Here is a 16,179-nt window from a genome sequence, read left to right as displayed (position 1 = left end):
AGATATCTAACAAGTAAACTTCCTGAAGGATATTTGGCTACAGAAGCTCAGAAAGCTATGAGCTGAATGTCTGGATACTACTTGTTTCACTTCATGGTTCAATTAAGAAGAACAGTCACAACTTAGACCAGTTATTTTTAATCTAGGAAGGATGAACTCTTAAGGAGGCCACTAATGGGCATGTAACAAAGTAATTCATATAAGAAAAGTTTAAGTATAACATTCTGGTTAGGGCCATAGCTTTCATCAAATACTCCAGTCTATAAGGCTGACAGTTACAAAAAAACACTGACTTCAGTCAAGGAATCTGATGCCTAAGTATACATGCAAGAAAAAGTACTGTACATACGCACAAGGATAAGCAGGTAAGAATGTTCCTTTCGGCCGAGCATGGTGGCTCACGCCTGTAATCTCAGCACTTTGGGAGGCCGAGGTGGGCGGATCACGAGGTCAAGAGATCGAGACCATCCTGGCCAACATGGTGAAATCCCGTCTCTACTAAGAATACAAAAATTAGCTGGGCGTGGTGGCATGCGCCTGTAGTCCCAGCTACTCGGGAGGCTGAGGCAGAGAATCGCTTGAACCCAGGAGGAAGAGGCTGCAGTGAGCTGACTGAGATAACGCCACTGCACCCCAGCCTGGCACAGAGCGAGACTCCGTCTAAAAAAAAAAAAGAATGTTCCTTTCTACTTTCTTTATAATAGCCCAAAATGAGAAGCAATTGAAAGGCCCATTACCAGGAGAACAAACAGTGTTACATAGTTCACAATGGACAACTATTTAGGAACGAAGAATGAAGACATTATAAGATCATGTTATCAATATAGATAAAATTTTAAAATTTTTAACTAAAAGAAGTTACAAAAATATATAGAGTATGGTATAATTTATAGAAAGTTTAAGAACATGCAAAATCATGCTGTATTTGTGTACACCTTCAAACAGTATTTAGTAAACATACGAAAATAAGCATGGGAAAGACAAACACCAAGCGGGGTATGATGGTGACCTGAGAGGGATGACCAGGAAAGTCATTAGGAAAGCGTACATGGGTCTCCAGCTGGGCCCCCAACACCTGGCTTCTTCAACTTCAGTGGGCACACAGGGATTCACTGGGCCATCATTTGGCCCTTTCTGGTCCTCAAACTCTTAATCTGTTTTCATACCCCAGCCCCTAACCCCACGCATGTCTATTTTATAGTGCCTCCTTCTCAGATTTTTACAGCAGCCCCTTCCACTTCTGTGTCTGCTCTCATATTCTCACTTTTCAACATTTGAAAGATCAGAAAACTTCCTGTTAAAAAATCCCAATTTTCTACCTTTTCTAAAAAGATATCAGAAGATCTGGGCTAGATTAACAAAAAGAAAATGGGCTATTTCTTGCCTGGTCCTCATAAACCACTCTACCCCACCAACCCTAGACATGCATATTCAGTTTATTCAGCTGCCTGTTCAAAAATCTCCATTTAGCTGTCTCCTAGGAGGCATCTCATATGTTAATCCTTATTCATACCACAAAGATGTTCCTTCCTTAGGTTCCTTTTCCTTAGTAAATAGAAATTACTTTTTTTTTTTTTTGGAGACCGAGTCTCGCTCTGTCACCTGGGCTGGAGTGCAGTGGCGTGATCTTGGCTCCACCGCCTGGTTCAAGCAATTTTCCCACCTCAGCCTCCTGAGTAGCTGGGACTACAGGCATGCACCACCACATCCGGCTAATTTTTTCTTTGTTTGTTTGAGATGGAGTCTTGCTCTGTTGCCCAGGCTGCAGTGCAGTGGCACGATCTCAGCTCACGGGAACCTCCGCCTCCTGGGTTCAAGTGATTCTCCTGTCTCAGCCTCCCAGGTAGCTGGGATTATGGGTGGGCGCCACCACGTCCGGTTAATTTTTATATTTTTAGTAGAGACAGGTTTTTGCCATGTTGGCGAGGCTGATCTCAAACTCCTGACGTCAAGTGACCTGCCTGCCTCCCAAAGTGCTGGGATTACAGGCATGAGCCACTGTGCCGGGCCAGGAATTATATTCTTGCAGTTGCTCAGATCAAAACCCTTGGCTGTCTTCCTTGTCTCCTCCCCTTATCTCTACCCCACATCTAATCCTGACAGTCCCATCTTCGAAAACAGATGCAGAATCCCCCAGCCATCTGCCTTCTGGACCCCTGCAACTGCATCTTCACTGGGTGCTCACAATCTGCCCTCTGTCCCTCCAGCACAGCTCACTCACCGTGTTTAGTTAGTCTCAGTGCAGCAACCAGTATGGTCTGATCAGCATCTGACTGGCAAGTAAATCAGGTTGCACTACTCCTCTCCAAACCCTAACACTTCACAGCTGCTCAGGGGAAAAGCCCAAGTCCCTAGCATGGCCCGTGTGTCCTCAAATGCTCCAGCTCCACTGCCATCTATATACCCAAAGACATAGGACTTAGGCTTCCTCAGGCAGGACTGGCTGTGATCACACAACAACTGTGAGCACTCTCAGCTTTTGTAATCACTGGCTTCTTCTCAGGGGGTTCTGGTCTGTAGAGAGAGCACAGCATCACTTCCTGCAATGTACATAATGTATTCAGACAGGCACCTTACACATTTTAAGTGCTCAATAAATGTTATCATTGTATTGATGCTCTTAGTATTACCCAGAAAAGGTTGGGTTCAACAGTCCATGTGTCAAGACACAGTATATAGTCATCCCTATATTGGGTCGCTTCCAGGACCCCCTGAGGATACCAAAATCTGTGGATGTTCAAGTTCCTTATATAAAATGGCATAATATTTGCATATAACCTACACACGTCCTCCTGTTTGTTTTAAATTATTTCTAAATGACAAGTAATACCTAATACAATGTAAATGCTATGGGTGTAGTTGTCATACTGTATTTTTTAGGGAATGCCAGGAAAAAAGTCTATATGTGTTCAGCACAGACACAATCATCCATTTTTTTCCAAATATTTTTGATCCACTGTTGGTTACCTCCACAGATGTAGAACTCATGGGTATGAAGGGCCAATTGTATATGGTCAAAATTAACCTTGAAGGTAAACACTGCCGTGACATACTTTACATGGTTTTCTGTAGATATAACCCTGTACAGCATATAAATAATGCATATACAAAATACTAAGTTGTACTCTGTACTTTTACTGGCAAAAAGAATTTTACTGGTAGACTTAGCTCAATTGAGAATATAAGCAAGTGAATGTTAAGACTCTACTCTACTTAGGGTGTAAGTCCTCTAAGGCTCTTTAAATAACAATAGGACTGGTCAGCTCCCCAGGGTAAGCTGCAGTGCTGTTACCTTCAAAACTAACACCCCAAAAGAATGGTATTATGAAAGAGTTATTGCATTTTAACTTTATTTACTCCTCAAACAGGGCCTCATTAAGTTTCTAATCTTCTAACCATCCTCAAAGTGGGAGATAAAGTACTAGCTTTGATTCAGTTTTAAGTGGCTCAATAAAAATAAAACAAATATAAGTAGTTTTTTTTTTAAGGGGGAAATGAAGAGTGGTTTGCATATATTTAACAAATACCAGGTATATGCCAGGTCCAGTCATAACAGGAATGAAACAGACAGCTTAGGATAATAATCACCTAAAAAATATGCATCTGGAGGAGGGCTGAATTGCCTATGGCTGATTCACAATACCATTCCTCTTTACAGACCCCATTACTAACTGCAATCAAAGCATATGCAAAACATTTTATCGAAAACTTGCATGTTATTTGCATATGTAAATGAAAGGGAATTAGCCAAGGCAGTTTTCAGCTGGGACCTAAAAACCAATAAAGCCCATCAAAGGTCATGATTCCCTGGAGAAATATTCACCAACTGCTCTGCCAACTTTTACACGGGGACAGCCAAATTTTAATCAATGTATAAAATTAAATTCTGACACAACTGAATTGCCCTTCTGTTTTGGCAATGTCTCTCATAAAATAATGAGCTGAGCAGGCCAAGAGAAGTGCCATAATGTGGGGTACAACTTGTTACAAGGATAAAGTGGAGGCATGGTGTAGTATCACAAGTATGTAAGTGGAGCCAGAGAAGTAAGCCATTCTCCTTAAACCATGACACCAGTGAACAGTCTGGTAACTATGGATGCTTTTATAGAAACAGTTCACATTGTAACTATAATAGTCACATACACGCATGGTCACATGTGTCACACACACACATAATAGTCACACACATAATGAGAAAATAATTCATCTCACATGTAATGCATAACATCACCAGTACTTCCTACCTATACTTATATTTAATATAATAATATAACCTATATTATTGTCTTTTAATTGCCATTAGCATTTTAATCGCCATTAGCATTTTAATCTACTAGATTATAAACTTGAACTGTTAGTGGTTTTTGATTGTGACCAATTAGTAGTGACTGTCTAAAGAGCTGTACTGAGAAGCACTTTTAAGAGGGCATTTGGACTGGATGGGAAAGCATAGCACACAGTACCACAAACACGATCATCCTCAGGAAATGAGCATACTTATATGCAAACATTCACGACAAAAACACAAAATAAAATTGTGCATTATAATTTTCGATGTAGGTCCTCTTTGCTCCTTTCTTTCCATTGAAGCCAATAGACAGATTATAAAAAGAAACCCAGGGGACACACAGATGGCCTACCATTCATAAACTACCACACATTGATTCTTTCTATTGCAGCAGGCAATAGTTAAAGAGGGTTCTTTTCATTGGCTCCCCAAGAGGCCAGTGAGCTGGTTTAAGGCAGTGGTCCCCAGTGTTTTTGGCACCAGGGACTGGTTTCGTGGAAGACAACTGTTCCACAGACCAAGCAGGTAGGCATGGGGTTCGGGATGAAACTTCCACCTCAGGCATTAGATTCTTATAAGAAGCGTTCACCCTAGATCCCTCGCATGCTCAGTCCACAATAGGGTTTGTGCTCCTATGAGAATCTAATGCCACAACGGATCTGACAAGAGGCGGAGCTCAGGCGGTAAAGCTTGCTCGCTGTTCACCTCCTGCTGTGCAGCCCAGCTCCTAACAGGCCATGTACTGGTACCTGTCCATGGCCCGGGGGTCGGGGACACCTGGTTTAAGGGATCTATAGATTGATGCACAAACAACAGCTCTGGAGCAGGGACTGGGACTTGAAGACTCTCCTCATTCATTCCATAAGTAATTACCGAGCATCTGGTTATGCCTGGCACATTCACTTCCTCAGCTAATTTTAATTTGGTAAGATTTTTAAAAATCGTTGTTACGAAAAAGCAATCCAACAATCTTTTTTTTTTAAATAAAATGAGAAGGAAAGAGCAATAAAAGTACAAATATGCTTTACTGGGGTTGAAAATAAAAATCCTGCCTATGACAGCCAGACAAAGGAAAGCATTTTCCCAAAGCAATAACCTAAAGAATCAAAGATCTTTATAAGCCACAACCATTCCCTTGCACTGTTTCTACCTCATACTAAGTTCTTCACATCACACGACATACTCGGCTAGCATGAATTACACGCAAATTCAACAAGCTACAGGAGAAGGGTCTTGCATTACTCACAGAAGGTTTTTATACCCTTCATCTTTTCAGTTGATTTCAGCTGCCCCTGTCATTTCCCCAGCTTAACCGTGAGTCAAAGGCTAGGCTCATTTCTCAGCAACTTTGGTCCAAAAAAGAAATAAGATCCTTTCTCAGTTTGAACCTGCACTACCCATATTTTCTTTCCGACTATAACTCAGCAGCTTCTTTGGATTTTGCTCAAATAATTTACCTGAATTAACTTCTCACTTGTTAAAAAAAAAAAAATCTGCATTCTGAATTCCTTTAAAAGCTCTAAATTACTTATCAATCTACAAATTATCAATTTACTCCCTTTCGGTGTCATAAAGAAAACACCATTTTGGCTGGGCATGGTGACTCAGGCCTGTACCGTGCAGTTTGGGAGGCCGACGCGGGAGGATGTCTTGAGCCCAGGAGTTCAAAACCAGCCTGGGCAACACAGGGAGACCCTGTCCCTGTATTTTTTAAAAATTAAAACAAAAAACCAAAAAACCCACCATTTTAACCACAAAGTTTTCTCTGCCAAGTTTTCTCTGGGCACGTCACTCACAGCCCCTGCTGAAGTGATGAACCTCCAGGCAGCCCTGCCCCCTCACCAGGGCTTATCAAATCAGGCTGGCTCAAGCCTGATTAAGCCCAGGCTCAATCACCTGGCTCAAGCCCAGCCAATCAGATTCTCTCTCTAGATGAATGGTGTTGGACAGTAGAGTTCCATGGTCATGCTGGGCTGGAAGCTGGAATGGCCATTCTTCACTATGTGCTAAAGCAGAGAAAACCAGAGTTTGGACAGAGAGGGAATGACCCTGACTCAGGCACAGAAGGAAATGAGAGATTGTAGCTTGGTTGTTACCGAAAGTGACTTTGTCTATCACATAATTCCCAGTTCAGGTCTCTCGTGAGGCTGCTATACTTTTAGCACTTGGCTTCAGTGAGATATCCCTGTATCCTTTACATATATTTCTATTCTTCCTTAAACCAGGTTAATTATGTTCCTAATTGTTGTAATGAAATGGTGCCTAAGATAGCTGTATGTATAAGTGGTAACTTCCAAACTCCTATCCCATGCTGTATGAAGCAACAATTTCAAGAAATTAAGAAGTTGGCCAGGCGCGGTGGCTCACGCCTGTAATCCCAGCACTTCAGGAGGTGGAAGCAGGTGGATCACCTGAGGTCAGGAGTTTGAGACCAGCCTGGCCAACACAGTGAAACCCCATCTCTACTGAAAATACAAAAATTAGCTGGGTGTGGTGGCGGATGCCTGCAATCCCAGCTACTCGGGAGGCTGAGGCAGGAGAATCGCTTGAACCCAGGAGGTTGCAGTGAGCCAGGTTTGCGTCACTGCATTCCAGCCTGGGCAATAGAGTAAGACTCTGTCGTCTCAAAAAAAGAAAAAAGAAAAGAAAAAGAAAAAGAAATTAAGAAGTTAAAAAATCAGAGGTGGGGGAGAAGAAAACAGCTGGGAATAGAAAAAATAATTGGATGAAAGGGTAGGCTTTTTTAAAAATGAATGTTAGATTCATTTTAAAAAAATCAGTACCTTTCATGTGATAAGCACTCACTGTGCTAGGCAGTAGGAGATAAAAACGATGGGTAACTTGGTCGGGTGCGGTGGCTCACGCCTGTAATCCCGGCACTTTGGGAGGCTGAGGCAGACGGATCACGAGGTCAGGAGATCGAGACCATCCTGGCTAACACGGTGATACCCCATCACTACTAAAAAATACAAAAAATTAGCCGGGCGTGGTGGCGGGCGCCTGTAGTCCCAGCTATTCAGGAGGCTGAGGCAGAAGAATGGCATGAACCCGGGAGGCAGAGCTTGCAGTGAGCCGAGATGGCGCCACTGCACTTCAGCCTGGGCTACAGAGCAAGACTACACCACAAAAAAAAAAAAAAAAAAAAAAAAAGATGGGTAACTCACAGTCCTTGCGCCCAGTGAGCACAGTCAAATGAATAATTACAACTTAGGATGTGAAGGCCATGTTATTTGAGGTATACACAATGTATCATGAGTATATGGCCAGGGGAGTCAGGCTTTCAGAGACAATTCTTTTTTTATTTTCTTGAGATGGAGTCTCCCTCTGTTGCCCAGGTTGGAGTGCGGCGGCATGATCCTGGCTCACTGCAACCTCTGCCTCCCAGGTTCAAGTGATTCTCCTGCCTCAGCCTCCCAAGTAGCTGGGATTACAGGCATGCACCACCATGCCCAGCTAATTTTTGTATTTTTAGTAGAGATGGGGTTTCACTATGTTGGACCAGGCTGGTCTCGAACTCCTGACCTCAGGTGATCTGCCCGCCTTGGCCTCCCAAAGTCCTGGGATTACAGGTGTTGAGCCACTGTTCCTGGCCTCAGAGATAATTAGGAGTTGGATGAGAACAGAAAGGTGGGAAACATTAAGCAAGCCTTAAAAACCGTTTGCATCAGTGGCAGCCAGACAGAATAAACTTCTGCAGATTGTCAAAGATAACAAAGCCAATGATCGCAACACTAGACCATTCAACAATTAGTCCAGGAAGGAAGTTTCTGGAGGTCAGAATCCGCTCAATTTCGCCTTGCATCATAAAGGTGCTTAAACCATACCTTCTCAAATAGTATGGTCAAAGCAAAATGACTCTTTCAGTAGTTATGATCTCACAGATAACATCTTAGAGTGAATAATAAAATAAGAATTCATAATATTAACTGCAAAAGATATTTTTTAATTATTTTGTTATTTCAGGAAACTGAAAGACATGAGAAATATTTTATATGAAATGCTAAAACAATAAAATAATATTGTAATATTTTCTAAAAACAAAAAATATATAAATCATATGCCAATACAGTACTTTTGAAGTGTTTGAACTGCTATTCCCTTCTAGGAATGTATCCAAATGTAATAATACAGACCACTGAAAAACCCCACATAACATATTCTAGACAGCATAACAGAAAAATCAAGAGCGGGCCGGGCGCGATGGCTCATGCCTATAATCTCAGCACTTTGGGAGGCCACGGCAGGCAGATCACCTGAGATCAGGAGTTCAAGACCAGCCTGGCCAACATGGTGAAACCCCATCTCTACTAAAAAATGCAAAAAAATTAGTCAGGCGTGGTGGCACGTGCCTGTAATTCTGGCTACTCAGGAGGCTGAGGCACAAGAATCGCTTAAGCCTGGGAGGCAGAGGTTGCAGTGAGTTGAGATCACACCACTGCACTCCAGCCTGGGCGACAGAGTGAGACACTGTCTTAAAAAAAAAAAAAATCAAGAGCAAGGTAAACATCCAGTAATAAAGATTATATTATAATATTATACTGCTGTTGAAATATTATTTGATGAAATGCAACTGAGCCACTAAAAAGAATAAAGACAATGTAGTAACAGGATGAAATAGTCGAGTTGGAAAAAGGATATAAAATTTTGTGTATACTCTTAATTAGAATAGCACATATAAAAGAAAAGCACATAAAACTTCAGAAAATATAGAAAAATACCATAAAGGAAAAGTGGTAATGTTCATGTTACTTGGTAAAATAAGTAAGTACTTTGTTTTCCCAGTTTTTGGAGGTCAAGTTGTCATATTTGTAAACTTAAATCACCCCTTCTTTTATTCTCTTAAGTGTTAGAAACAAAATGTAAACTTACTTCATCAGAAGCAGATCGAAGACACTGGACAGCAGCCTGTTTTTTCATTTCTTCTAGAGTTAGATCTGAACATTTTTTCTTACTCTTTCCCCATTTCTTATAAGCTCCTTTTTCCCAGCCCAGGAAGATGTCATTCTCCTGCAATGAAATTGCACCAGGTTAAATGACCAGGGCTAACTTGGACACTACTATGTTCCACCTACCACACACACTCAGTCACAAAAAGGCCCCTTGCATTTCCATACGAGTTTTAGGATCGGCTTGTCTATTTCTGCGACAAAGGGAGCTGGCATTCCAAGACGGATTATCTTGATTCTATAAAACAACTTGGGGTGTACTGCCATCTTAACAGTATTGTTTTCTGATCACAAACATGGGATGTTTTCTATTTATTTAGGTCTTCTTTGATTTCTTTCAAAGATGCTTTATAGTTTTTGGTGCACAAGTCTTGCACTTTTGTCAAATTTTTTCTTAAGCATTATATTCTTTTTTATACTATTGCAAATGGAGTTTTTTCTTAATTTCATTCCTTAGGATTTTCTCTATATTCTATACAAGATCATGTCTTATGTGACTAGAGTCTTACTTCTTCCTTTTCAATCTGGATGTCTTTTCCTTACCTAACTGCCCTCTTAATGCTGATTTATAAAAAAAAGTTTATGTATTTCATCTTTGAAAATGTCTTCACACAAATAGAAATTGCCAAATGCTGGTATTAATCCACAAGCATGAGTTTAACTGAACATATTTGGTTAGAAGGCATTTATAGAATTCTGTTAAATTTGTATCTTGATATTTGCCTTCTAGCATGTCAGTATATTGTAGATTAATACTAAGGAATGAAAGTTAATGAAAGCACCTTGCTAACTTAAGTAGGCAAATAGATTTTGAGATAAAGAAATTTCCTTTGCACTGCGTATCCAGTATGAAAAATGCTGCTGGAAGAGCAGTTTGAGCCTGGACAACTTACCCATGATAAATTTGTGTGGGGATGGAGATTTCACTTCTTGTTTTAACTTTTGACAGAACAAAAAATGTATGAAGCAGCCTGACATTATTTATGATTCAAATAATGTTAGAGTGACTTTATCACATTATTTAGGTTGAATTAAGAAACATCACATCTGTAGCAAAAGCTACATAAACAACAGTATATCACACACACTTGTTTGCATTCTGTTCTTTATACTTGTATTTGAGAGGTCCCTCATGCTGTTTTTTTAAGGCTTAATGTACTATGTTAATGTATCATAACTTAACCAAAATTTAACAGCATTGAATTGTTAATCACAGCTTAAAGAAATGAGTATAAAAAGAACCAAGATATTTCTATTTCACTTATTGTTATCCTTTTAGTCTCCTATCCTGTACTATTAAAAGTCTGCTTATGACTGGGGGCGATGGCTCATGTCTGTAATCCCAGCACTTTGGGAGGCAGAGGTGGGTGGATCACGAGGTTAGGAGTGTCTCAAAAAAAAAAAAAAAAGTCTGCTTATACATAAACATAAAATATTAGACATTTGTCAAATAGTTACTCAGTCCTAATCTTAAAGAAACAACATAATTATCAAGTACCAAAAGCAGATACAACTAAGGAACTCCCCAGCATGAGAGTCTATTATCAGGTACTTTTCTAGACACTACAGGGAGGTCACGTAAGGCTAGAGTTCTGATTGACTTTTCCATGCTGTCTTTATCAAAAGGGAGATTGGGAACTGGGGGAGAAAAAGCACATGCCACTTGGAAATACACCAGCAGTCACTGGAGGCTAGCTGCTGAGCATACGCCCCTGCCTAACAGTGCCTAAATGACCAAAACCACAATGTGTCTGCATGGAATTAACACTATCCCCATCATCCCTTTGGCCACAAAGATTGGCTCAGAGAGAGACACGTGGCCAATCAGAAATGCACATTTCATGGTCCTTGCTGGGAATGCGGAGAACATGACCTCTGGACAGTGTGTGAGAATATGATCCCAGAAGCATGCTCATTGTCACCACCCTTTACCCTACAAGGAGCTGGCTGCAAAACCAAGCTGACAAAAAGAGGTAGGCAGAGAGGCAGAGCAGAAGCCTGAATGACACTGGGAAGCTCTGAATCAAACCTAGCAGGGGCCAGCCCAACTTCTGGACTTTTAGTTATTTGAGTCTTTTTTCCCCCGTAAGCCAATTTAGGCCAAACTTTGGGTTGCTTGTGAATGAGATACAGTCAGATTCTGAGGAGAGCATTCAGTAATAAATCCACTGATATATTGCTCAAAATAACCCCTATTTGCCCCTAAAAAATGAGCCGCTCCAATCAAACAAGCATAATTTCAGGTTAACTATATTCCTGTTTTTCCTACTAGGTCTTCAGCCCACAGTGATGACCTCCTCACTGACCTACCTGCCTTCAGTGGCCCAAGCCCGTCTGCCCACTGCCATGCCATTAAGTCCTGCTGGCTAAACTCGATCTACAGGTCTTTTGTCTCTAGGACATAACTAGAAATGCCCTCACACAGCACATCAGTCTCTTCAGGGTCTGTTTCCTGTGGGCCTGCCCCACTCTGACCTTCGACTACCCCCTCCTCAGCATACTCTTTTCTGACCTTACAGCATCAGGCCCCTCCTATTTCTGTGTCTTTGTACACACTATCCCTTTATACACACTATTCCTTTATTCTTCCTTCAAGGTGATTCCTAAACTGGCAGTTGTCACTCAGGGACCATCCCTAGTTTTCTCTGTATTGATGCATTCACATTTGCACATAAAAGCAGAAATGTCAGTTTTAAAACATGGGATATTTATATTTAAAACTTCTCTATTCCATGAGAACATTTTACACACACAAAAAGCGTTAATGGTGTCTTGGGAAGTACAGGAATTTGTGTACCCATCATTAGCACCAACTCTCACTCTGAAATTATTTTCATATTCCTTATATGTAAAATTTTATATATTTTCTTCTGCCTAACGTAAGTGCTAATGCAAAATCTAAACCTGACGGTGATGGGAAAAAATTTAATCAATTTTCATATAAGAGCTAAAATTAATCTTATTAATCAATGTCATTCCTAGAAGCTTGAGAGGAAGAATCCTTAGCTTTATTTATTTTACTTCTGAGACAGAGTCTTGCTCTGTAACCCAGGCTGGAGTGTAGTGGCGTGATCTTGGCTCATTGCAACCTCTGCCTCCTGGGTTCAAGAGATTCTCGTGCCTCAGCCTGAGTAGCTGGGATTGCAGGCATGCGCCACCACACCTGGCTAATTTCTGTATTTTTAGTGGAGATGGGGTTTTGCCATGTTGGCCGGGCTGGTCTTGAACTCCTGGCCTCAAGTGATCTGCCCACCTCGGCCTCCCAGAGTGCTAGGATTACAGGCGTGGGCCACCTCACCTGGCCAGCTTTATTTATTTTAAACGTATCAATTCATAAACTACCAAAAACATGTATTAGCTTCAAGCAACCTTTATAACAATTTTGAAATGGACTTTGTCTCAAAAAAAAAAAAGCTGCTTTGAAAGTACAAGTCAGTTCCACCCCAACATCAATCCTCACAGGTAACTACTGTCAACAGTTGGCATATATCTTAACAGATTTATTTTAAATGTGGAATTTATCCCACATAGCAGAGTATATACAATGTAAATGTACAGTTTTAAGAATAATAATATATCTATCAGGTAATAGTCAGACCTAGAATACTCCCAGTAACCTCAGAAGCCTCATCTGTCAAAAGCTATCTTTAGGCAGGGCATATGGTGGCTCACACCTATAATCCTAGCAATTTGGGAGGCAGAGGTGGGCAGCTCACTTGAGCCCAGGAGTTTGAGAACAGCCTGGCCAACATGGTGAAACTCTGTCTCCAAGAAAAATACAAAAATTAGCCGGGCATGGTGGTGTCCACCTGTAGTCCCAGCTACTTGGAAGGCTGAGGTGGGAGAATTGCTTGAGCCTGGGAGGCGGAGGCTGCAGTGAGCAGAGATCACGCCACTGTGCTCCAGTTTGGGTGACAGAGTAAGACCCTGTCTCAAAAAAAAAAAAAAAAAAAAAAAAGCTATCTTTGTTACCCTCATACTTACTAGTTCGGGTAAGATCTTTTAGAATGGAGATAATTTTTCTCAGAATCTGAAAGGTATTGCTCCATATACTCTCAAATGCAACACTATAAGTTAGAAATCCTAATTCTACAGAATGGGAGTAAATTTTTGCAATCTATCCATCTGACAAAGGGCTAATATCCAGAATCTACAAAGAACTTAAACAAATTTACAAGAAAAAAACAAACAACCGCCTCTGCCTCTCCCTCTCCCTCTCCTTCCCCCTCCCCCTCTCCCCTTTGCACGGTCTCCCTCTAATGCCCAGCCAAGGCTGGACTGTGCTGCCGCCATCTCGGCTCACTGCAACCTCCCTGCCTGATTCTCCTGCCCCAGCCTGCCCAGTGCCTGGGATTGCAGGCGCGCGCCGCCCACGCCTGACTGGTTTTTGTATTTTTTGGTGGAGACGGGGTTTCGCCGTGTTGGCCGTGCTGGTCTCCAGCTTCTGACCGCGAGTGATCTGCCAGCTTCGGCCTCCCGAGGTGCCGGGATTGCAGACGGAGTCTCGCTCACTCAGTGCTCAATGTTGCCCAGGCTGGAGTGCAGTGGTGTGATCTCGGCTCGCTACAACCTCCACCTCCCAGCCGCCTGCCTTGGCCTCCCAAAGCGCTGAGATTGCAGCCTCTGCCTGGCCGCCACCCCGTCTAGGAAGTGAGGAGCGTCTCTGCCCGGCCGCCCATCGTCTGGGATGTGAGGAGCCCCTCTGCCCGGCCGCCCAGCCTGGGAAGTGAGGAGCGCCTCTTCCCGGCCGTCATCCCGTCTAGGAAGTGAGGAGCCTCTCTGCCCGGCTGCCCATCGTCTGGGATGTGGGGAGCACCTCTGTCCAGCCGCGACCCCATCTGGGAACTGAGTAGTGTCTCTGCCCCGCCGCCACCCCGTCTGGGAGGTGAAGAGCGTCTCTGACCCGCCGCCCCTTCTGAGAAGTGAGAAGCCCCTCCGCCCGGCAGCCGCCCCGTCTGGGATGTGAGGAGCCCCTCCGCCCCGCCAGCCGCCCCGTTCGGGAGGTAGGGGGCAGCCCCCGACAGGCCGCCGCCCAGTCTGGGATGTGGGGTGCGCCTCTGCCCAGCCGCCCCGTCTGGTAAGTGAGGAGCCCCTCTGCCTGGCCGCCACCCCGTCTGGGAGGTGTACCCAACAGCTCATTGAGAACGGGCCATGATGACGATGGCGGTTTTGTCGAATAGAAAGGGGGGAAGTGTGGGGAAAAGAAAGGGAGATCAGATTGTTACTGTGTCTGTGTGGAAAGAAACAGACAGGAGACTCCACTTTGTTCTGTACTAAGAAAAATTCTTCTGCCTTGGGATGCTGTTAATCTATAACCTTGCCCCCAACCCCATGCTCTCTGAAACATGTGCTGTGTCCACTAAGGGTTAAATGGATTAAGGGCGGTGCAAGATGTGCTTTGTTAAACAGATGCTTGAAGGCAGCATGCTCGTTAAGAGTCATCACCACTCCCTAATCTCATGTACCCAGGGACACAAACACTGCGGAAGGCGGCAGGGCCCTCTGCCTAGGAAAACCAGAGACCTTTGTTCACATGTGTATCTGCTGACCTTCCCTCCACTATTGTCCTATGACCCTGCCAAATCCCCCTCTCCGAGAAACACCCAAGAATGATCAATAAATACTGAAAAAAAAAAAAAAAAAGATAAACGACGCTTAATACAATTATTAAGCACAATAGAGTGAGAAACAAAGAAATCAGGAAAAAGTGAGAACAATATTTCTACAAGTACAAGAAATGGGGGGAAAGTGTTAGGACTCAAAGCCACCAAACTGCGTATTCCAATTTTCAATATACATATATGATTTGCAAAGCCAAACAAACAAACAACCCCATCAAAAAGTGGGCAAAGGATATGCATAGACACGTCTCAAAAGAAGACATTTATGCAGCCAACAGACATATGAAAAAATGCTCATCATCACTGGTCATCAGAGAAATGCAAATCAAAACCACAATGAGATACCATCTCAGACCAGTTAGAATGGCGATCATCAAAAAGTCAGGAAACAACAGATGCTGGAGAAGATGTGGAGAGATAGGAATGCTTTTACACTATTGGTGGGACTGTAAATTAGTTCAACCATTGTGGAAGACAGTGTGGCGATCCCTCAAGGATCTAGAACTAGAAATACCATTTGACCCAGCATTCCCATTACTGGGTATATACCCAAAGGATTATAAATCATGCTACTATAAAGACACATGCACATGTATGTTTATTGCAGCACTATTCACAATAGCAAAGACGTGGAACCAACCCAAATGTCCATCAATAATAGACTGGATAAAGAAAATGTGGCACATATACACCATGGAATACTGTGCAGCCATAAAAAAGGATGAGTTCATGTCCTTTGCAGGGACACGGATGAAGCTGGAAACCATCATTCTCAGCAAAATATCACAAGGACAGAAAACCAAACACTTCATGTTCTCACTCATAAGTGGGAATTGAACAATGAGAACACATGGACACAGGGAGGGGAACATCACACACCGGGGACCTGTTGGGACGCGGGGAGCTGGGGGAGGGATAGCGTTAGGAGAAATACCTAATGTAAATGACGAGCTAATGGGTGCAGCAAACCAACATGGCACATGTATACCTATGTAACGAACCTGCACATTGTGCATATGTACTCTAGAACTTAAAGTATACTACTAATAAAAAGAAATCCTAATTCTTTGGGTAAGGCTTGTTTTTTCTTTGGAAAAATCGTAGCTTTGTCCTTGGTGGTCTAAAATTTTGAAACCAAACACCTTGACAGAGTGGTGGTTCTACCATCAAGAGAGTGATGCTTCTTCCCCTTGAACGTGTGTGGGCTCCAGTCGGCTCAACAGAGTGCAATGGAAGTGATTCTATGTGACTTTCAAGGCTCGGTGGTAAAAGGCCTTAAGCTTCTACCTGATTCTCTTGGGCTACTCGCTTTGAGGGACCCAGC

The 16,179-nt window shown here is 42.7% G+C and overlaps 1 protein-coding gene across 9 annotated transcripts in view; it reads right to left on the bottom strand.

Annotated features, from left to right (window-relative positions):
* The window catches only part of KIAA0232, a 100,561-nt gene that overhangs the window by 31,708 nt on the left and 52,674 nt on the right, over nt 1-16,179 (bottom strand). For all 9 annotated transcript variants that reach the window (XM_016951268.4, XM_016951266.4, XM_016951269.4 and 6 more), the window contains one exon: nt 9,158-9,295. In XM_016951268.4, coding sequence (XP_016806757.1) covers nt 9,158-9,295 — 138 coding nt within the window. The remainder of the gene's footprint in view (nt 1-9,157; nt 9,296-16,179) is intronic.

Source organism: Pan troglodytes, chromosome 3 (assembly GCF_028858775.2).
Source record: "Pan troglodytes isolate AG18354 chromosome 3, NHGRI_mPanTro3-v2.0_pri, whole genome shotgun sequence".
NCBI lineage: Eukaryota > Metazoa > Chordata > Mammalia > Primates > Hominidae > Pan > Pan troglodytes.
Note: the sequence above shows the minus strand (reverse complement) of the source record. Positions and strands in the feature narration are given on the sequence as shown.